The sequence below is a fragment of the Brassica napus genome, chromosome C8 (genome assembly GCF_020379485.1).
Source record: "Brassica napus cultivar Da-Ae chromosome C8, Da-Ae, whole genome shotgun sequence".
NCBI classification, from domain to species: domain Eukaryota; kingdom Viridiplantae; phylum Streptophyta; class Magnoliopsida; order Brassicales; family Brassicaceae; genus Brassica; species Brassica napus.
This window is the reverse complement of record NC_063451.1, coordinates 899,381-921,398: the sequence shown is the minus strand read 5'-3', so window position 1 is coordinate 921,398 and position 22,018 is coordinate 899,381. Positions and strand designations below refer to the sequence as shown.

General features: G+C 36.9%; 3 protein-coding genes across 4 annotated transcripts; 2 read left to right on the top strand and 1 right to left on the bottom strand.

Annotated features, from left to right (window-relative positions):
• Positions 1–3,900: 3,900 nt before the first annotated feature.
• Positions 3,901–5,283, top strand: LOC125591570 (acid phosphatase 1-like). Its single transcript, XM_048765992.1, has 3 exons — positions 3,901–4,458; positions 4,558–4,767; positions 4,953–5,283. Exons 1-3 carry the CDS (start codon positions 4,031–4,033, stop codon positions 5,128–5,130), a joined length of 816 nt encoding a protein of 271 aa, XP_048621949.1. The 5' UTR covers positions 3,901–4,030; the 3' UTR covers positions 5,131–5,283.
• Positions 5,284–5,850: 567 nt separating this feature from the next.
• On the bottom strand, positions 5,851–9,783 carry LOC111208610 (probable serine/threonine protein phosphatase 2A regulatory subunit B''epsilon). 2 transcript variants are annotated; one of them, XM_022707823.2, is made up of 13 exons: positions 9,286–9,783; positions 9,013–9,222; positions 8,629–8,734; positions 8,434–8,533; positions 8,145–8,250; positions 7,938–8,028; positions 7,489–7,630; positions 7,136–7,283; positions 6,937–7,046; positions 6,598–6,754; positions 6,394–6,519; positions 6,155–6,288; positions 5,851–6,070 (listed from the first exon to the last, which is right to left on the bottom strand). In XM_022707823.2, the coding sequence occupies exons 1-12, from the start codon at positions 9,439–9,441 to the stop codon at positions 6,157–6,159; spliced, it is 1,584 nt and encodes a 527-aa protein (XP_022563544.1). In that variant the 5' UTR covers positions 9,442–9,783; the 3' UTR covers positions 5,851–6,070; positions 6,155–6,156. The 2 variants fall into 2 exon arrangements, with proteins under 2 accessions (XP_022563544.1, XP_022563543.1); XM_022707822.2 differs by having other exon boundaries at positions 5,851–6,056; positions 9,286–9,782.
• A 5,760-nt stretch (positions 9,784–15,543) lies between these two features.
• Positions 15,544–17,184, top strand: LOC111208559 (coumaroyl-CoA:anthocyanidin 3-O-glucoside-6''-O-coumaroyltransferase 1-like). Its single transcript, XM_022707696.2, has one exon. It carries the CDS (start codon positions 15,574–15,576, stop codon positions 16,963–16,965), a length of 1,392 nt encoding a protein of 463 aa, XP_022563417.1. The 5' UTR covers positions 15,544–15,573; the 3' UTR covers positions 16,966–17,184.
• Positions 17,185–22,018: the final 4,834 nt, after the last annotated feature.

Below are 22,018 nucleotides of genomic sequence, written 5' to 3'. Positions count from 1 at the left end.
GTCAAGGAAGCGGTCTTTACTATAAAAGGAAGTAGTGCACCAGGGGCTGATGGCATGACAGGCCTGTTCTTTCAAAGATATTGGGAGGTGATCGGAGCTCAGATTACTGCAGAAGTCCAGAGTTTCTTCATGAATGGTACCTTCCCGGTGGACTGGAACTACACTCTCTTATGCTTGTTACCCAAGATAGAGGACCCAGTGCTGATGTCGGACCTGAGACCTATCAGTCTATGTTCGGTGTTGTATAAAATTGTGTCCAACATTATTGTAACCAGACTCAAACCCATGCTTCCTATTTTGGTGTCTCAATCGCAATTTGCGTTCGTTAAAGAGAGATTAATAACCGACAATATTCTGGTTGCTCACGAAATCATCCATGCTTTGAGAACGAACGACAAGTTCTCAAATTCTTACATGGCAATCAAGTCGGATATGTCGAAAGCTTACGACAGAGTGGAATGGTCTTACTTGAATGCTTTGTTGTTTGCAATGGGCTTCGATAAAATGTGGGTCGACAGGGTTATGTTCTGCATTTCGTCGGTAACTTTCTCAGCTTTGATCAACAATCAGCCTTACGGAAAGATCAAACCGGAGAGGGGTCTTAGACAAGGAGATCCTCTGTCGCCCTTCCTCTTTGTGCTTTGTACTGAAGGCTTAATCCATCTACTAGCAAAGGCTGAACAGCAAGGAAGTATCCAAGGGATCAAATTCTCCAATGAGGGTCCAGTAGTTGATCACATGCTTTTCGCCGACGACAGTTTATTTGTTTGTAAAGCAGAGGAGAATCAGGCGAAAGAGCTGATGAGATTATTAGAGGAGTATGGCAAAGCTACAGGTCAGCTTGTGAATTTACAGAAATCTGCGATTACATTTGGTGCAAAGGTGAGCGAAGGCATTAAAGATCAGGTTAGAGCAATCACTGGCATTGAAAATGAAGGAGGAACAGGGTGATATCTGGGTTTGCGTGAATGTTTCAGTGGCTCCAAAACAGAAATGTTGGCTTTTATCTATGACAGATTGAGAGAGAGACTTTCTGGATACTTTGCTAGACTGCTATCACAAGGGGGTAAGGAAGTTTTATTGAAAGCAGTTGCTATGGCAATGCCAGTTTATGCCATGTCATGTTTTAAGCTGACTAAACAAGCCTGTGAGAATCTTACGAGGGCAATGGCTGATTTCTGGTGGAATTCTCTAGAACACAAAAGAAAAATTCATTGGTTAAGCTGGACCAAATTATGCTTAGCCAAAGAGCAAGGAGGACTCGGCTTCAAAGACATTCATGACTTCAACCAAGCATTTCTCGCCAAACAAGCGTGGAGATTATTACAGTATCCAGACTCTTTGCTTGCCATGGTTTTTAAAAGTAGATACTATAACAGCTCTGAGTTCCTGGAAGCAACTATGGGATCGCGACCATCTTATGCTTGGAGAAGTATTTAGTTTGGTAAAGATCTTCTTTTGCAAGGCTTAAGGAAAGAGGTTGGTGATGGAGTGTCAGTGAATGTCTGGATGGATCAATAGATTGTAGGAGAACCAATGAGAAGACCACTTATGAAGAACATTTTGGTTGATTTGGAGCTTAAAGTTTGCAGTCTCATTGATCCTGTCATAAAAACTTGGGACCCGGGTATCTTAAGCGATCTCTTCTTCGACCAAGATATCGAGAGCATTATGAAGATGAAGCCTATCACTGACGAGAGTGATTTTTGGGTATGGATGCATAACAGAAACGGAAGCTATTCTGTCAAGTCGGGTTACTGGTTGAAGAACCGTTTGACAAGAATGGAGGAGATTCGAGAAGCAGTGGCAGAACCATCGCTTAATATCCTAAAAGCAGCTGTATGGAAAACTGCTACATCCCCCAAAATACAAATTTTTATGTGGAAAACCCTTTGCAATGCTATCCCTGCGGGGGATCTGATCATAAAGAGAGGAATCAAGATGGACCATGTGTGCCAAACTTGTGGTCACCAAGGTGAATCTGTCAACCACATAATCTTCACATGCCCTATTGCGAGACTTGTATGGGCTCTGGCGAATATACCTACACCTCAAGGAGGCTTTGACGAAAGATCATACTTCTCCAATTTTCATCACTTGCTTGAGCAGAAGGAAAAATCAGTGGCTCCAAAGAAATGGTATGTGTGTTTCCATGGATAATCTGGTTTTTGTGGAAAAACAGAAATGGAGTTGTGTTTGATGGAGTAGCAAAGGAAGCAGACAGGTTGGTTCAAAAAGCCAGAGAAGAAGCTGAATTTTGGTTTATGGCACGTGCAAAGGAGGAAGAGTGGATTATCGTCTCTCGCCCCTGTGAAACAAAAGAGATGGTCGCAACCTCCTTCGGGGTGGCTTAAATGCAACAACAGAGTGGTCTGGGATAAACACAAGAAGATGGGTGGAGCTGCTTGGATCTTAAGAAACGAACATGGATCTGTCCTTATGCATAGCAGAAAAGCCTTCTTCAACTCCGCAGATCTTGATGAAGCTCGCCACTTGACGGTTCTCTGGGCAATCGAAAGCATGTCAAGTCATCGGAAAAACAAGATCATATTTGCGGTTGAGGACTCCACAACAGTTGAAATGATCACTAGACCGAGAGCGTGGCCATCTTTCAAATATCATATTCATGAGTTGATGATCGGATTAGCAAGGATTGAATGGTGGAGGATTGTTGTTGAAGAACGTCCAACTAACAGATGGGCTTTTCTCATTGCACAAAGCGTGACTAAGGAACTTAGAACTCAATCTTATGTGGCGACAAGTCCTTCTCGGTGGCTGTGGACATTGCTTGACAGTGAAAGAGTTTTACCCTCTGTTTGATCTCTTTGGTGGTTTTTTGGTTTGAGAAACAAAACTGAATTTTTGGATATAGTTATTGGCGTTATGCCGTAGAGGTCTAGAAAGAGGCTCGGTTGGAAAATGAGTCTGTAACGGTAGGAGAATCTTATAGTAACATTTTCTGATGATGAATATATTTTAACAGATGACAAAAAAAAAAAAAACTCTGTATAACTTGAGGTGCCCTATTATGCATGTTGTGACTACATTTATTTGTAAGTTTTGAATATCGTTAATTCTACCTCATAAGTTATAAGTATAACCAAGTCCTGGTTGTTACTAAACCATAATTTCCTCTATGAACTACTCTCAGTTTGTGAGAATGGAAATAATGATTATATTTTGTCAATTCTTCACATGGTTTGTTATTGTTCATGTGAATAACTAATGGCAGCTCAGCAAAATCGAGTGTTTAAATTGTCAACTCGTAACGAATTATTGGTACTGACAATTATCACATATATCTGCGAAAATGGCAAATGCGAGTTGATCTTGAGGGTCATGCTTAGCCACGTTCTATATGTGTATATGTTTGTGTAATATTATTTAAAACGTTGTCTACATCTATCCTCATTAGCAAATCACTATACAATTGGGGTTTCACCGGTATTTATTTATTAAGAAATTAAATTCCATGTGCTTGTATTCCTACTCTTCAATCAGTTTGTCACCATAACCTGACCACGTACCTTTAGATCTATATGTCTCTTGTCCTTTCCATTTCATAAAGCCAAATAAATGAAAAACAGATTAAACAATTTATTGTGTAATTTCAACTGGATCGTTTAATTTCTCCCGTGGGTATCGTTTGGATCCTAGTTAAAACAGTCATGTTACCATTTTCATGTATCTTTTTTTTTGGTGGAACACATTCATTCATAATGGTCAAAAGAACTCAAACCATTTTCATGTATCTCTATTGTTAAATATTTAAACATAATTTTAAAAAAAAAACAATACCTACCATGCATCAACATAGTAAACAACGATCACTGCTAAAATAAATCTGACAATAACATTACAACAAAAGTTAAAATTAATTAAAGGCCAGAAACTTGGATTCAGATTTGTGTTTCTCTAATTCTTTATTGCTATGGCTACGTACTTCGACTCTTCTCTACCTATAAAATCCTCTTTACATACACACTTGTGATCAGATTCTCAAAGATCTAAGCCTCTTCATTTTCAAAACATGGGCAGATCCATATTTCTTTCTCTAGCACTAGCCTCACTCTTGGTCGGAGTCGTCTCAGCTCGTGACTGGAACATCTTGAACCAGCTCAAAGGACTGTCGTCATCATCAAGCCAAAACGGTATTGTTTCTTCAGGGGTCTCGACGAACCTGAAACGGTACTGCGAAAGCTGGAGGATCAACGTGGAAGTCCACAACGTGAGAAACTTCGATGTGGTGCCTCAGGAGTGCGTGTCGCACGTCAAGAAGTACATGACGTCGTCGAAGTACGAGGACGACGTGGAGAGAGCAGTTGATGAGGTCATACTTCATTTCGGGAGCATGTGTTGTACCAAAACAAAGTGTGATGGCATGGATGCTTGGATCTTTGATATCGATGACACGCTTCTCTCTACCATTCCGTACCACGAGAAGAATGGCTTCTTTGGGTAAATCTAATTCTAGCTCTATAACTCATCCGGTTTATGATAACCGGGGTTTAATCTTGTTTGATGAAACTAATAATGTGATTATGGAACTGAAAACAGAGGAGAGAAGTTGAACTCTACAAAATTTGAAGATTGGATGAGGAAGAGGAAGGCACCACCAGTGCCACACATGGTGAAACTGTACCATGACATCAGAGAAAGAGGCATCAAGATCTTCTTGGTCTCTTCCCGGAAAGAATATCTCAGATCTGCCACCGTTGACAACCTCATCCAAGCCGGTTATTATGGCTGGTCCAACCTCATCCTCAGGTACAATTAAACCGGAAGTCTAAACCGAACAAACTCATATAAATCAATTATAACCGGATATTTAAAACCGACCTCTTATTTGGTTTATATATTCTCTAAACCAAAATTAAGCTAAAAAGTAAAAACAAGGTTGTAACCGGATTAGATAACCGGTATACTAAAACTAGAAATACTGAACAATGCAGGGGAATAGAAGATGAGAACAAGGAAGTTAAACAGTACATGTCAGAGAAGAGAACATGGCTGATGGGTCTTGGTTACAGAGTATGGGGAGTGATGGGAAGCCAATGGAGCAGCTTCGCAGGTTGTCCTCTTCCCAAGAGAACCTTCAAGCTCCCAAACTCCATCTACTATGTTGCCTGATCATTACAGTGCAAAACTTTGATCCAAGCTTCTTGAAACAAGAAGAAGAATCGATAAATATGAGAGAACGGTTTTGATTGTGATTTTTATTTTTGTTTTTCCTTTTCGGGTCATCTTATATCAAGAGACTTATGAATAAAAAAGGTGTTTATTTTCGGCACTACCAAACAAAACAAGTATGTTACAGAGAGAAATCAAAATAAAATCAAACACAATCAAGCGATCAACCAATGGATTTACAGTACAACCTAAACAAAGTGTTGAATGACTGCAGCACCATTATTTGGCTTTGTTCAAAGCTTTCTACTAGGGTGGTTTTACTGGTTAGGTATCTAAATGTTAACTTCGTTTTCCCATAATTTATCAAAGATAATCAGATGAAAGAATTTTATTGACAACAGTACCGTACGCGTACACGATCTTCCAGTTGCATTATTGTTTTTTCGGGTGTACTTTTACTATTTAGCAATTTGTCCTTGGTCAAGTTCCAATTACAAACTATCTCCAAACCGATCCGGACCAGCTGCATAAACCGGACGCTAATGTGGTGTTTCATCCGTGGTATACAAAGACTGTACCAGTGGTCTTCTCCACAAAAAGAGGATCACATTGAGAGCTCTCATTCCTCTTAAAGAGATGACTTTCTTTTGCTGCCAAAACGATGCCAGGAGAATAAACAAGACGAAAACCTCTCTGTTCCTACCTAATTAACACTAATTCTTTTCTAAACAAACCACTCAAAACGTTAGGAAACCACAACGTTAGGAAACCACAAGATATTACAAACGCGTGAGCTGCATCTTCTATTATATAAAATGTTCTTTTTTCTTCAAACGTAAATTCTAGCGACAAAAAATTTCATGAAATTTGCACTCTTCGAATCTCCCACTCCCAGAAGCTTTATACTCCAATCCCTGATCATGGACCTGAAAGCAATCAACTAAATGGTTACTGAGTCTCATCCATGGAAGCATTTGTACATGTAGATGTTGTGGTTAAGAACTTAGAAGCAGTGTCAACTTACAACTAAAATGGAGGTTCGAGTGGTTCATCCGCACTCCCATTTGCGACTTCCTCCACATCTTCTTCCATTGACAATCTCACATACTCTCTCTGAGCGAAACGATCCCACTCTGTTAAACTTGGATCCTCCCGTTCCTACAACAATGATATACAAACATAAGTGCAATAAGCCCAACTATTACCAACTGCTTTTCGTAGTTAATCCAGCATAATTTTTTTGTTCTACAAAGCCAAAGTTACCTGGCGAATGAGGAAGGGGTCACGTGTTTCAAAAGCCATGAATTTGTTAAGGTTGAAGAGTATATTGAAGACGTTTCCTGAAAGTTTGGATCCTTTCAGATCCTGGAGGGTGATGCAGTTCTCCTCCTGTCAAGTAAAACGACTATATAAAACAAGCTCGGAGAAATCAAACGACCATGTGTTCTGGTATGAATAGTTTCTAACCTCTGGTTTAATCATGTCAATTATCTGACATAGGATATCGTTGAAGTGAACAGGTTCCTGGGTTATGCTTTCCATGCGATGCAACTGCTCTTCGAAAAAAAATTGTATTTCGTTTGGAGTGATCACCCCATTTCCATCCAAGTCTATGCACTTGAACCTGATAGTATATCACAACAGAGGTTCAACATGAGTGTTTTAAGTTCTAATAACCTCTAGTCCATATATGTCACTGGTTTTGGCTCAGTTGAAGTATTTAAATCATGATTTTGTAATTTTAAAACCAAGGGGATTCTTTCATAAAGAAAAACTAATATTAACAAGGAGGGGAGTGTTGTGTACCAATACTCAAGACTAGGCTCAGATGACTTGTCTTCCTCGGCGAGAATGAAGTATACAAAATCTTCATAACTCATCTTCCCTTCAACTTTGCTCGTAAATTTCCTAGGAGCCTAAGATATAAACATAGCCACAGGTCAACATCAAGTGAAAAGCGTCCCGTCAGACTATAACGTAGCTTTACCATATTTCCGAAACCAACCTGTGAAAATATTCTATCAACAATCCTGTAGGTAAGGGCATGGTTACCATATTTGATGAGATTGTCCTTATCGATATAGCAGTCATGGTCACCATCAAGTTCCCAGAATCTGCAGTAGATCACGTAAAAGTGCTCATAGGAGAAGTACCTGAAAAATCAAAAGAAGACATGATTGTGAATGATTGAACCAAGTTTTGTCTCAGCACAGTATGAAGGCACAAACCATAATCATATAGCTCTTTCCTTTTGCACTGTTATAATGATATATATGTGATGAAGCCACTCGAATGTAATACATTATACATCTCTGTAGGCTTGTCCGAAAGGTATGAAAAAAAGAAAAACAAACTCACCTAATAATTTTATTGATGTCGTCTTCTTCATCAAGCTGTTGCATAGCAGCAATAAGATTTCCGCGTTTCAGCTCTCTCAGAGTAAGGCAGCCAGTTCCGGATCTGTTAATGTAGTAAAATATTCTGTAGATGACCGTTTCAGCTGGGTAATCAATGAAGGATAGCGTTAGTACTAGTATCAAATGTAAATAACCAGAAGAAATCAGATATTTGCGGTGTTCTTTCACTTGACTAACAATGCCCATAAAAGTAGCAGCAGAAGAAAAACTGATTTATGAAAATTTGTACAGCCAAACAGTACAACAAAAGAATAGGGTTTGAGGATGTCAAAGATGCGGGTTAACTTCAAATTGCATAAACGTCTTATTTAACATAGAAAAGAAAAAATCCAGTAGACTTCACCATATGTAACCCATGAAATCATTAAGCCACAAATAAATGAGTCCTACCATATCTTTCTTGAAATTCGGATGTAGTCCTCAGAAATTGTAAGCCAGGATGTGTTGCCAGAAGCTCATCCAGAAGTGGTTTGAAGTCTGCCTGTAGCCAAATCCAAGAAAAGATAGAAATCTTTAGTACTATGGGTTAGACAAAAAAGAGAAGTCAATTGTTGGAAAATGAATCAGAAAGGCTGGAGAAGAATCACAAAAAAAGACCTGTCTCAGGTGCTTGCAGTCCTGCTGCTTTAGTATATTATATATCTGAGAGGCTGTGTCCATTGTTAACATATTTCCATCAATCCAATACTTGATAAACGCATCCCTGAGGATAATGGTGGGCAATAAACAAACATTAGTAAAGCACCAACCACTCAATATATTTTTAGGCGCCACAAACTAAAAAGAGAGAAAAAGACATACACATACACACACCCATACAAACGTCTAATTGCTATGAGAAAACATATTATACAGAAAAGTTAACACGCATGGTGATGAAGGCTACCTTGTAACTACACCGCTGCAATCGGAATCCATCTTTCTGAAAAGTGCAGGAGAAAGGAAAGAAGGCAGCTTGCAGACTTCTTTCGTAACAGATTTGAATTCTGCAAGAGGCACATGAATGCTAACATGAATTTCCTCAAATATTCCTCAAGAGAAACAAAAATGTGAACAACAACAGCTTGAAATAAAGCATTACCATCCACATGTAGTCCGTCAATAAAGTTACTAAAAAAATGATCAACCATGGATATACATTGCTCCTTTAGTTCTTTAGCTGGTGGACGCCCATGCAGGAAGTAAAACTGCATATTAAATCATCGTATAAAAATATTTTTAAGTATACAGAACCACACAGTACCCTTTCACTACAAACTATTATGAGCAAAACTGATGAAACTTTTCATCTATAAATAAGTTTAACCTGCAAACAGCCTCAGTTTAATCTTGTGTAAAGAAGCTATATGGACCCAGTTTCAATGACCAAATCAAGTAAACATATATACCAGACCAAAACCACGATCACTAGTAGCAAGGCAATGCACTGGAATGTTACAAGTAAAAGGATCCAATGCAAACAAACCTGAGGAATGAGTTCGTGCTTAGGTTCCTTAACAGATCTCAGAGGAGAGCGGAGAGATGGAGGGCTAGCTCTGTGCCTCGAGAAACGTGGGGAGCCAGGCGAGCTGCGTGGCGAGAGTGGGGGAGTGCCATTGCTCAGAAAGACTGTTGCGTAACTCTTGGATAAGTTAGTTGGAGTTCCAGATTTAGCTTCATCAATCAAACACTTAACCTACAGAAACATCACACACATAAAACAATTGTGCTACACAGATTCAGAGAGTAAAGGAAGTACCAATGTGGCAGTTTCTGGGAGTGAGAGCCAGTGGGAGAACAGTTCATCAGCAATATAAGAGCTTGAATTGAGCGGAGAAGGAGATAAGCATGGGAGCTGCAAGAGGTTCGGATCTAATATATGAACATCTTCTACTCCAACAATATCCATCTTCATCGCGGAAACGAGAAACCCCAATTATCGATTCGATAAACCCTAGTGTTGGAGTTATATACAGAATAAATAAAATAATCTCTAGACGATTGCTTTCCGATGATAGACGAACTGCTTCTGTAATTGGAATACTTTCCTGAATCGAGTTGAAAGGAACTTGGCACAAGAGCGAACCACGCCTTCCGAGCTCCGATCAATAAACTGATGATATAGTAAGAGATGTAAGGGTTCGAGGCGGAGGAAACTGGGAAAAATCTCCCGGAAAGTGGTGAAGCGAAGGACTCGAGAGAGAGAGAGAGAGAGAGAGAGAGAGATTTTATTTCCCCGGCGGTTTAATTTTACACTTCTTTCTCTTTGACTCAAGTCAACCACAATAAACCGCCTCTATTACATTTTTTAAAAAAATAAAAAATATATGATGTGATTTACATCAAACCTGTGACTTTTATCCGAGATCCGGATTCGATACGAGAGCCGATCCGAAAGTCCGGTATCCAGAGGGGCCGAATCCAGATCCGGATACTAAAATGTTGGATTCGTCATAGCCGGATCCGGATCTGGATATCTTGATTTTTTAGTCCGGATATCCGGATCCGTAAGTTTTATTAATAACTATTTTAAAAAATAGTAATATCTATATATAAAAACTAATTTTATTAATATATTTTCATTTTTATAATAGTATATATATATATTTTATGTTAATTTTGTAATATTATACATAGAAATAATTAAAAGCATTATATATATTTTTATTTTTAAATTATTGTTAATATTTTATATATATTAGTATTATTATTTTTATTTATCTTAAAGGATCTATATCCGAATTCGGATATCCGCCGGATATTACAATTTTTAGAAGGATATCCGACGTCCGGATATCCGAGAACCCCGGATCCGAATAAGAATAGTAAAATTATGGATCCGCCAGATAAGGATACGGATCCGAATACCTTAAAATTACTTGGATACCCGATCCGTCCCATGCCTAATTTACATGATAAAATTAGCAAAACTAAAATACAGCTACAGTAGCTGAGGCAGTAGATAGCTAACTTACAAGGTAGCCGAGTTCAAATGCGAGGCATAGCTACTCATACACATGTCTCTTGATTCTTACTTCCCTCGTTTTATAATCTTGGTTATGAAAGTGACTATTGGAAACTTTTTAACTTTGGTGTTTTAGGCTAAAGCATGCAAATATGTGTATGTTATCTGATGTTTTCGGTGTTTAGAAATTAGAACTTGCCCTATAATCTAATTAGATGTTATCTGATGTTTCCAGAATATGGATCCAGCAAAACAGGCTACGGTTATGAGAGAATTCCAAAAACAGTCTGCCCAAATGGACATGACTGTAAGTTGTTTCAGTCCATCTTTTCTTTTAACACCATGATGACACACTCAAAAATAATAATTCTAAGTTGTGCGTATGGTGTTCAGACTGAGATGATGTCAGATTCCAAAGATGATGCTTTAGACAATGATGAAGCTGAAGACGAAACAGAGGATCTGACCAACCAGGTACAATTTCCTATCGATTCAGTTCTAAAGATATCGAATGTTTCAAAGGTTTATTAACGAGGCTTTTTTATATATTTTACCTGTTAGGTTCTCGATGAAATCGGCATTGGTATTGCGTCACAGGTTTGTTTTAACGATTCATTCCCTTCTTCATTGGTTCCTTCTCTTGATGACGTCTCTGTGATTGATTGATTCTCTGACTTTGCAGTTATCATCTGCTCCAAAAGGCAAAATTGGCAGGAAGAATGCATCAGAAAATGTTAGCAGCAGCAGGTATGGTATCATCCACTCTATAAACACACAACTACGACACATTGAATTCAAACCTCTGTTATTTCTGTGTAGCTCTGAAATCGATGAACTGGGGAAGCGGTTGGCTGCACTTAGATAGAAAGAAAGAAGTATCATGACCTTGAAGAAGACAGTTCAGACCAAATTTTTTTATTACATTCAATGTGTCTCTCTATCTACAGTTTAATTGTATATACACACAACTAAACACTGAAGAAGAAAGGTCTTATATACAAAGTTTTACAACCAGATATCCAACTAATACTAATCTGGCTCTCTCAGATACGATCATTTTACAATGCTCAACCAGCTCAAGTACTCTTTCAACTCTCTGAGATCTGTTGCTCTCTCAAACATCAGAATAGAACCTTGTTTTTGGACCATCTTTAGACAAGTTGCTTGATACTATTGCAAAGAGGAAGCATCAAGTGGCTTAGATAATTATTTTGCCACCCAGTTATGATGGCACTGTTGGAGAGTCCTTGGATTGTGGCACATTATTACATCGAGAGCAGAATGTTATTGGTGAAATAGATCAACGCATACTTGATCTATTGATTTATACTTGTGAGCACTTTTTATTTGATGAGAAACACATTATGCTGAAAGGAGATGTCAGGGAGAATATGTCAGTTATGGCTATTAAGAACCTGGTCCAAAGGCTTCTTCATGAGACACATGCCCTTTGACCGCTTCTTCTTTGTTCAAATCCAGTCGTATCATCGAACTCATCCACTGGTGTTTTGTTTTTGACCGTTTCATCGTTGCTAAAAATAATTAGTTACTGTTCCCGGTCCCTTTGTTTCTCAAATTACAAAACAAGGCCACCAAAACGTCTCTCTCGGTTACGTATCCCAATGGGACTACCGTTGGATAACACGGTCCGGTTAGCATGAAAATTTTCATTTTGTTGAAAATTTTCACAAAGTGAGTAAATATTGTAAACGTAAACTTTAAATTTATGATCGGATAACACACCACCTTGTAAATCCTTTTGTCTATATAAACTCAGACCGACTGGTATAAAATTTACTTAAAAGTCACGACAACTTTTACAATCAACTAATTTATTTTTGAAAATTAATTAATTATTTTATTAGTCTTTACAATAAAAGTCTCAAAATTTCATATAAACTAAAACAAAATACTCATCTTAAAGTATCATTTAATTAGAAACGAATAGAATATATATTAAGAATAAATGAAAACATAATAGAATTACGTGCATTGAAATTTTTTTAGGAGGTTGAATTTTAAGGAAGCTGTGAAATCATACCGGTAAATGTTTGCCATCGATCCAACAAAGGAAGAAATAAAATTGTGGTTAGTCGAAGCCATAGCTTATATGTTGAGCCCATTTGGAGATGTTTGGAGAGAGCCGATGTGGGAAAAACTGAGTAAAGATCCTCGGACGAGTGAGTTCAAGAAACATGATGATTTTTGTGAAATGATGGTTGGAATCAAACATGCTTGGGATTTAAGAAAAAAACAAAGTTCCCAAAACTATAATACTACATGATATCATTATTGATTTCTTCAAAACATTTATTGTGCGCGCCAAAAAGTTTGGTTGTAATTGTGTAAAATGATTACAAAATTATGAAACCGAACCGAAATCAAAATTATTTTAACTGAACTAAGCCAAATATCCCAATTTATTCTTCTTAATTAAATTAGCGGCGCAGATATTTTCCACATTGAAGCTTTGGACGGAGAGGTTGATAAAAGTTTTATGTAAGGTGAGAAGATTACAAAACTTCTTTTCTTTAGGATATCTTCAAAACAATTATTGTGCATGCCAAACAGTTTGATTGTAATTGTTAAGATAATTTTGTTAATTGTAATTGTTAATTGTAAGTTTGATTGTAATTAATTGTAATTGTAATTGTAAGTTTGATTGTAAGTTTGATTGTAATTGTAATTTAATTGTAATTGTAAGTTTGATTGTAATTCTAAGTTTGATTGTAAGTTTGATTGTAATTATAATTGTATGCTGGTGGAGGCCCGTGCCTCCGTAGTGTAGTGTAAGTTCTTAGACCCCTCCTACTGCAGCCCATATAATGAGCTCCAGTTTGATTGTAAATTTAATTGTAAGTTTAATTGTAAGTTTGATTGTAATTATAATTGTATGTTTGATTGTAATTGTTAATTGTAAGTTTGATTGTAATTGTTTAAGATAATTTTGTTCAGTTAAAATAATTTTGTTAAAATAATCTTAAAATAATTTATATCTTTAAACCGCATAAAAAGAATAATATAACTACCATTCTAATAACTTTAACTAATCGAGAATCCACAATAGTTGCTTGTTGTTCCTCTTCGTCTAACCGATTCACCTCTTGCTTGTTCATCTTTCGAAAACTTTTGTTTTATTGTTCGTCCTCCTCCGTAGGTCATATTATCCATCGTTGTAACCAGAAAAGATGGATGTATTGCATGCATGCCAACATCTTTTGATGATATTATCTGATATGCTTGGAGAAACGCCACGTGAATATCAACTTCGTGAAAGCTTTGACATGTCAAGCATTTTTGAATGGGAAAGAGGTTTAGTTGAGACCTAATCGATGTATCTGTTACAGCCAAATCAATCAGTTTTGTTGTATCAATGACTTAGACCAGCTCCATCAGTGGTTCTAGGGAGAGTCTCTAAAGAAAAAAGGGAAAAAAAAAATAAATGAAAAAGGCTATAATTAGACAGAACCGGTGCTAAGCTAAGAGGAAGAAGAATCAGTAAGCACCTCTACGTGGCTCATGCGTATTGACTGTAGTCTTTTTAGATTCTCTCTCCGTCTTTCCTAACCTTCAAAAACATTTTACGAAATCTGAAGGACTGATAAGCTTGAGAACCTTCTTCATCCTCAATACCTTGATTCCACGGATCCATGTCATACCTCTCTTATTCGTTTCTTGCTAAGTCGAACCAATCATCACCACTTGATCGAATTTAGGGTTTTTGATATTTTCTGATCCGATTCACGCTCCTTAAAATTGGTGATGAAAGTCGAATGAAGAAGATATATGGATCTTATCGTAAAGACTTGCGTCAGCGTAGTCTCCGACAGAACTGTTGATGGAAAGAGAAACGGGGTCAAGCTCGTCCCAAAAGCTGAGAAGAAGCGATCGAGAAGAAGAGGATGTGAAGGTTATCGAGTGGGAAGAGTTCGACCATGAGCTAACGCGGCTATGGAGAGTCTTTCTTCTGCTCTCAAATTAGCCACGAAGAAGAAGCTATCCCTTCAGCCCAAACTCGAGTCGCTTATTCAGGTTTTTTTCCTCTTACCCATTTGCTTTTTTGATCAATTTCAGAGTGTAAAGCATCAATTTTTAATTACTGGCAGTGTCTTTAGGAATGTGATTGAAGCTAGGTAGAAACTCACTCAAAGCAATTAGATGTGTTTTGAGGACTAGTAGTGTGGACATAGTCCCGTAAAGGAGTGGCCTTTTGTTGTTAATAATGCACTACTTAGTTAAAGAATCAAGACTTTTCACCATAAGAAGTTTATATTTTGTTTTTATCTACTCAGTGAGCTTTAATTGCTTGAGACGTATTAATGAACTTGAAGAGATGCGTCAGAGGCTGGAAGCAAGAAAGATGCTTGTGGAGAAGACATTAGTTATTGCTTGTAAAGTCACTGAACAAGATGTTAAAACGAAAGAAGATAGTCTGAGTGCAGAGATGAGATCTTTGCTAGTTGGCGGCACTACACTTTCAATCGCTAAAAACAAATTGCAGGTATGATCTCATTCAACTGTCTCTTGGTTTTGTTATTAGTTAGTGATTTTGGGCAAGTATATATTGTTCGTGCTATGACCAATTGGTGAATGATTGACTCCTTGATACAGAATTTTACCTTAAGTTATAAAAAAAAAAATTTAAGAACCTCTAACAAGAGTTCTCTCATTGGACGATGAAAAAATCAATTACACTAAAAAGAATTCTAAATTTTTCAAATCAACCAAAATGGGTTATTACCATTGGAGTTGTTACCTGCAAAGCTTGGCAATTAAAAAGAGGCAACATCAAGAGGTAATGTTTAAAACATCATCTGGGCTTAATCTATATATTGGGCCTTAAGTATGGAAACCCAATATAAAAATATGTGAACATTCCAACCCATATTACCCACATTTACAATATAACTTACCAAACATAATGGTGGTTGTGGAGGTTGGGGCACATGAGAGATCATCTGATCCAAACCACAAAACTCTACTTGCCCGGGGGTTCAACGTTCAATACAATAGTCAAAAGACAATAACTCTTTTCCTTTATAACAGAACAACACGTTTCCAGCTTAAACTTACACAAACACCATGGCTCATCTTCAATCTCTTAACATCATTGAGACCAGTCACATCTCTCCCTCTAAGGGCACCGTTCCATCCACCACTCTCCCTCTCACGTTTTTTGATGCACCGTGGCTCACTCTCCCACTCGGCGAATCTCTCTTCTTCTTTTCTTACCAAAACTCAACCGAATGTTTCCTCAAAGACTATCTCCCTAACCTCAAACAATCACTCTCCGTTACTCTCCAACATTTCTTCCCTTACGCCGGTAACCTAATCACCCCACCTCGTCCTGACCCTCCCTTCTTACGCTACAACGATGGCCAAGACTCTCTTCTTTTCACAGTCGCTGAGTCTCTCGGAACTGATTTCAACCTTCTCATAACTGATTCTCCTAAAGACATCAAAGTGTTGCATGACTTCTTGCCCAAGTTACCTCCTCCTCATGTCTCTCCGGAGGGAATCCAGACCCGGCCAGTGATGGTGATACAAATCACCATCTTCCCTGGAAGAGGAGTCTGCATAGGAAACACGTCTACCCATGTTGCAGGAGATGGAGTCACTTTCACTCATTTCATGAAGTATTGGATGTCACTGACCAAATCTAACTGTAAAGATCCTGCCACGCTTCTCCTACCCTCTCCGCCTATTCACAGCTGCAGAAACATTATCAAGGATCCAGGCCAAGTAACCGCAGGGCATTTGGAGAGGTTTTGGAGCCAAAACTCTGGAAAACACGGCTCACATCACACGCCTGAGAACATGGTCAGGGCTACTTTCACAATCAACCGAAATCAGATAGACAATCTAAAGAGTTTGGTTACAGATCAGTCTGAGAATCAATCTCCTGTTTCAACCTTTGTGGTTACTCTAGCTTTCACTTGGGTGAACCTGATCAAGACACTTGTTGGTGAAGCAGAGGACAAAGACGAACAAGTCTTCAACTTGATGATTAATGTGGATTGCAGGAATCGTCTCAAGCTCACGGAACCGATACCAACCACATATTTTGGCAACTGTATGGCTCCTGGTATCGTATCTGTCAAGAAACGAGATTTGCTAGGAGAAAAAGGGGTTTTGGCTGCTTCAGACGCAATCACATGGAGAATCAAAGATATGTTATCAAGCGACTTATTGAAAACAGCACCAAGCTGGGGACAAGGAGTGCGTAAATGGGTCATGTCCAGTCATCCAACCTCCATTGCAGGAGCTCCTAAACTGGGACTATATGATATGGATTTTGGGTTAGGAAAGCCCTGCAAAATGGAGATGGTGCACATTGAAACAGGTGGTTCCATTGCATTCTCAGAGTCAAGAGATGGGAGTAACGGTGTTGATATTGGATTAGCACTGGAGAAGAAGAAAATGGATACCTTTGTTTCGGTTTGGCAACAGGGGATCAAGAAGTTCAACAAGTAGCAGGATACAAGCAACTTCACTATCTACGTTTCAGAAATATCATAGACCCTTTTCAATATTCAGTAAGATACAAGATTAGCAACCATTAAATAAGTATGATTATCTACTTTCCAAAAAGGTCATTGAAACACTGTTGCATGGTGATTATATTTTCATCCTCTCATCCAAAAAACTTTATTATGTTAGTACCAGGTGATTATATTTCCACCAAGTTCGTTACTTCTTTCCTCCAATAATATATCATTACCCCCTTTGTATCAAGTTCAGCCACATGGTAAAATTTACCCTATATGTTTCATTGATAATGAACCTCAGAAGCGCGGGTAAATAAACAATCACAAACCTTCAACACAAATCTAAAGATTCATATATTTGTATAATTGTATTATGAGGCCAAAAAAACTCCTACCACGCTAAGATAGTAAGATACCCCTTTGATTGATTGCGTTAATTAACTAACTAACAGTCTAACACGAACCGGTTTTATGTCTTTTCTAATAAAAACCGGTTTAATGTGTATATCTTTTTTAAAATGTTTTATGTAACTATTACCATTTTAATTTTAACAAATACTTTTTTTTTGTTAACTGATCCGTGTTAGTTAGGCCAGCATTACAACTTTCAAATGTCAGACGGTTTTAAACACACGAAAAATAGCTTTGACTTGATTTCATGTCGTCGGATATGTTGTAGATGTGATATATGAACCATGAAATTATTATATTACACAAAATATATGTTAAAAATAATTCTGATATTTGGAGGTTATATATTTTCCACCCCTAGCAATGCTGTTCTTGAATTTTAGTGTGTTTTCTCTTTGTTTTGCACTATTTTCAGGCTTAGACTCAAAGCAGATTACTCGTTTTTATTATCATATACTAGTTGAAGGAGTCATCCGGTGAGAAGAGAGAAACTGATTGTTATTCTTGACATCAATCTTCAGTGGCGTATGCATAAGGTTTCTGATGGGCAGAAACGCCGAGTGCAGATATGCATGGGACTCTTGCATCCCTTCAAGTTAAAAACTAATATGCTTTCAAAGAATCTGATCTCTCACATATTCATTCTCAGTTATATTCTCATATGGCTTTACTTTAAAAAGAGTTATTAGTTTCTAATTTTGTTTTCATGTCATCACTTCTTCCCATTATACTAATCTGATTATACAGGTGTTGTTACTTGACGAGGTCACTGTTGACCTTGATGTTGTTGCAAGGATGAATTTGCTGGAATTCTTCGAAGAAGAATGTGACCAGGTATGATCAACCATTTAAATCTCATGTTCCTAACCATATACTGCGCTTGCTTTCATGGTTCTATCGGTTAGTAACTGAAACATTACACCTATTTTGCATTAGTAGTAGGTTTGATTATAGTGCATTGATCTTTGACTTGTCTATAACATTGATGAACTCAGAGAGGAGCTACCATTGTATATGCAACTCATATATTCGACGTGCTAGAGACATGGGCTACACATTTGGCATACATTCAGAATGGTGAGCTGAATCGTTCATCGAAAATGGCAGATATCAATGAGAAGAAAACTTCACCCAACCTCCTCTCAGTGGTAGAATCTTGGCTCTGTTCTGAAACCAAACTTGTGAAGAAAAAGAAGGAGCATGTGGCACCATGGAAACCATCTCCATTTGATAACTCTCCTTTTAGGTCATTTACACACATGGCTTACTACAGATGATTGGTAATTACGGATGAGATCAGTGATCATATGTATGAGTATTAGTAAGAATAAGGACACTAGGGACAAGTTCACATTGTGTGTGTGTTGTTTAGCTGTTATACACTCTTGTGCTCATTGAAGAATATACAACAAAATATACATGTTTTGTTTTTGTTATTCAAAAGATATGTATTGTTCTGTGAAATAACTTATTTTGTGACTTGAGTTTCATAGCTATTAATCCATCTACACATCCGACGACATGACGACATGATACTATTCTAATCTATGTTTTCAGAGGTTTTGTTTTGTATTGAGCTTGTCAGTGATGTACCACTTGGTTGTTATCTTAATTGAACTTGATATAAAAGGGCTATGATATTTCATTTGAGGGAAATGATTAATGAACTTGGTGGAATGCACCTGAATAAACATAATAAAGTTCTTGGATGAGAATGAAGATATAATCACAATGCAACACTGTATTCAGTAGCTTGGTGGAAAGTAACTAATTTATTTTAAAGCAGATACATTTGATTTGTGGTTTAGTTTTGATTTCGAATCAGATAGACGCCGATAGTTTGACTGAATAACCTTGGTCCGAACAAATTAAACAGTGATTCAAATGTGTGTCTGGTTTGAATTATGGTCTAGTTTAGAAATGATTTTGAATTGGATAATGGTTTCGACAGAAATTTTTTTTTTTTCTAACAAAGAAAGATCCTTGTGTATTCTTTGATGTAATTATGTGTAGCTGTGTGTTTTAGAATCAACATTGTATAGTGACACTATAAAATTTTAATTTTGATATCATCATAATCGAAGATTTATCATAACCAAGATACTCTAGTAACTTTCTGATGACTATACATTAGTTTTTAAGCAAAAAACTGTGTGTTTTTTGAGCAAAAGTTGTGTCAGTTGAAATCCAAATTTTGAAAAACAAATGTGCTGATGAAGGTGAAATTGAAGGTATCGCCAAGGAAACAGAGTCATCCCAAGTTAATTATGGTGAATCTAATGAAAATTATGAGATCATAATCTTTTTAGAGAGGCAGTGGCTCTTGAAAGAGTGAGTAACAACTAATTTTTAACATTTTCCCTCACTTGCTCTGTCTGTTTATTTTCATGATGATGCATTTTCTTTTTTTTTTTCCCTTTGTCAGGAGACTGAATGGTAGAGAGTTGGAGGGTATTACTTATGCCGAGATAGGTATTCTTCATCATCATATATATAAACAGACAGAACAAGTGAAGATTTTTCCTTTGTCTAGGCGTGTGTATATTTCTCTTCCTCTCTTTTCTTGCCTCTCATTGTGCCTTTACAATTTCCCTTCTTCTTGCAGCTGAGAATGAAGAGAAATTTTGAGATGCAAAACGCTGAATCCTTGCAGAGCGAGTTCGATAGATTGTGGATTTTGAACGAGTAATACTAACCCCCACTTTTCTTGCTCTACTAAAGTCTTGTCTCTGTTTATTTTACATTTATTTTTGGGTTCTCACAGGAGGATGCATGGTAGAGAGCTTGAGGGTATGACTTCCAGTGACCTGGCCTCACTCCACGTAAAGATATCATGTGCTTTGGTGGCTTTGATGGACCAAACTTCGGGACCTAGAATGGAACAAATGGCTAGGCAGCCCCAAAAGGTAAAAAGCTTGTCAATGTAGGCCATGTTTAAGTTAGCAGTTAATCTAACTCTCTTCTTCTTCTCCTTTGGTAAGTTTCTTTGTCACGACAACAAGGATCCAATCTCTAGGTTAGCTGAGCGCCAGAGATGTTCATCCACTCCCTTGCAATTTGACTTCTTCTTGTTTCAAGAAAGCTTAGAAGATTCCACAACTGAGAGGAGAGCAGCCAAGCCCGTTCTTAGTTTGAATATTTATTATGTTCTGTCTGATCAAACCTAGACAATCTCGGATTAGAATTTTTTTTTATTATGTACCGTCTGATCAAAATATTAACTATAATCTCTCATTTTGGTAATGTAACTTCTCAGATTCATGTCCCACTATATACATATTAATTCCCAACAAAGCACTTGCTATGTATAAGTGGTGCATTTGTACATAATCCTTTTTTTTGTATTTTTTTTGGTTAGAACTTATAGAATTATCTGAATGAATCTTCTCTATGGTATATTGAATTTTAGACCAAATCCAAACAAAACATAAATATAGAAAATCTTTATACTAGATCCAAATCCAATGATGAATATCTAATTATCTATGAAACATGTTCAAAGATCTCAATACACACATATTTATGTGTGTGTGTGTGTTATAAATAATTCAAATATTCAATTTAATGTATATTTTTGGTATTAGAAATTTTTTAAATTTTATTTGAAATTTGATTCCAAAGAAGTATGCTTTTGAAGTTATGTTTTCTATAGAGTTGTTTGTTGCTAATTTAATCTGTTTATGTTTGTATCTTCTTAATAACCACTTCTTAATCATGTCATTAAGATTTTGCTGATGAAAATTGTTTAAACTTTTCAATTCCGTGAACTAAATTGTGTACTTTCAAGTAAAAAAACAAGTATTTGGATAACTAAAATCTATACTATTAAAGCAGAATACTTCTTATGAATCTGCCCCTGAATTTCATACACATTACAAAACATTCCATTCTAAGTGTGGTATGCTTGTAACTTGTTGTTTGTGTGTCTAATCGTAAAATGTAAAATATAATGTTGTTACTATGTTGTTCCCATAGTAAAAAAAAAAGAGATTATCATCTCATAATTTCCATTAGATTCACCATAATTAACTTGGGATGACTCTGTTTCCTTGACGATACCATCAATTTCACTTTCATCAACACATTTGTTTTCTTAAATTTGAATTTCAACTGGCACAATTTTTGCTCAAAAACACACAGTTTTTGCTTAAAGCTAATGTATAGTCATCAGAAAGTTACTTTAGTATCTTGGTTATGATAAATCTTTGATTATGATGACATCAAAATTAAACTTTATAGTGTCACGAATGCAATGTTGATTTAAAACACACAACTACACATAATTACATCAAAGAATACATAAGGATCGATCTTTCTTTGTTAAACAAAAACGTTTTCTATCAAAACCATTATCCAATTCAAAATCATTTCTAAACTATAACATAATTAAAACCAGACACACATTTGAATCACGGTTTAATTTGTTCGGATCAAGGTTTTTCAGTCAAACTAATCGGTGTCTATCTGATTCACAGTCAAAACCAAACCACAAATCAAATGTATCTAGTTTAAAATAAATAAATTAGCTACTTTCCACCAAATTACTGAATACAATGTTGCATTTCTCATCCAAAAACTTAATTATGTTTATTCAGGTGCATTCCACCAAGTTCATTACTCCTTTCCCT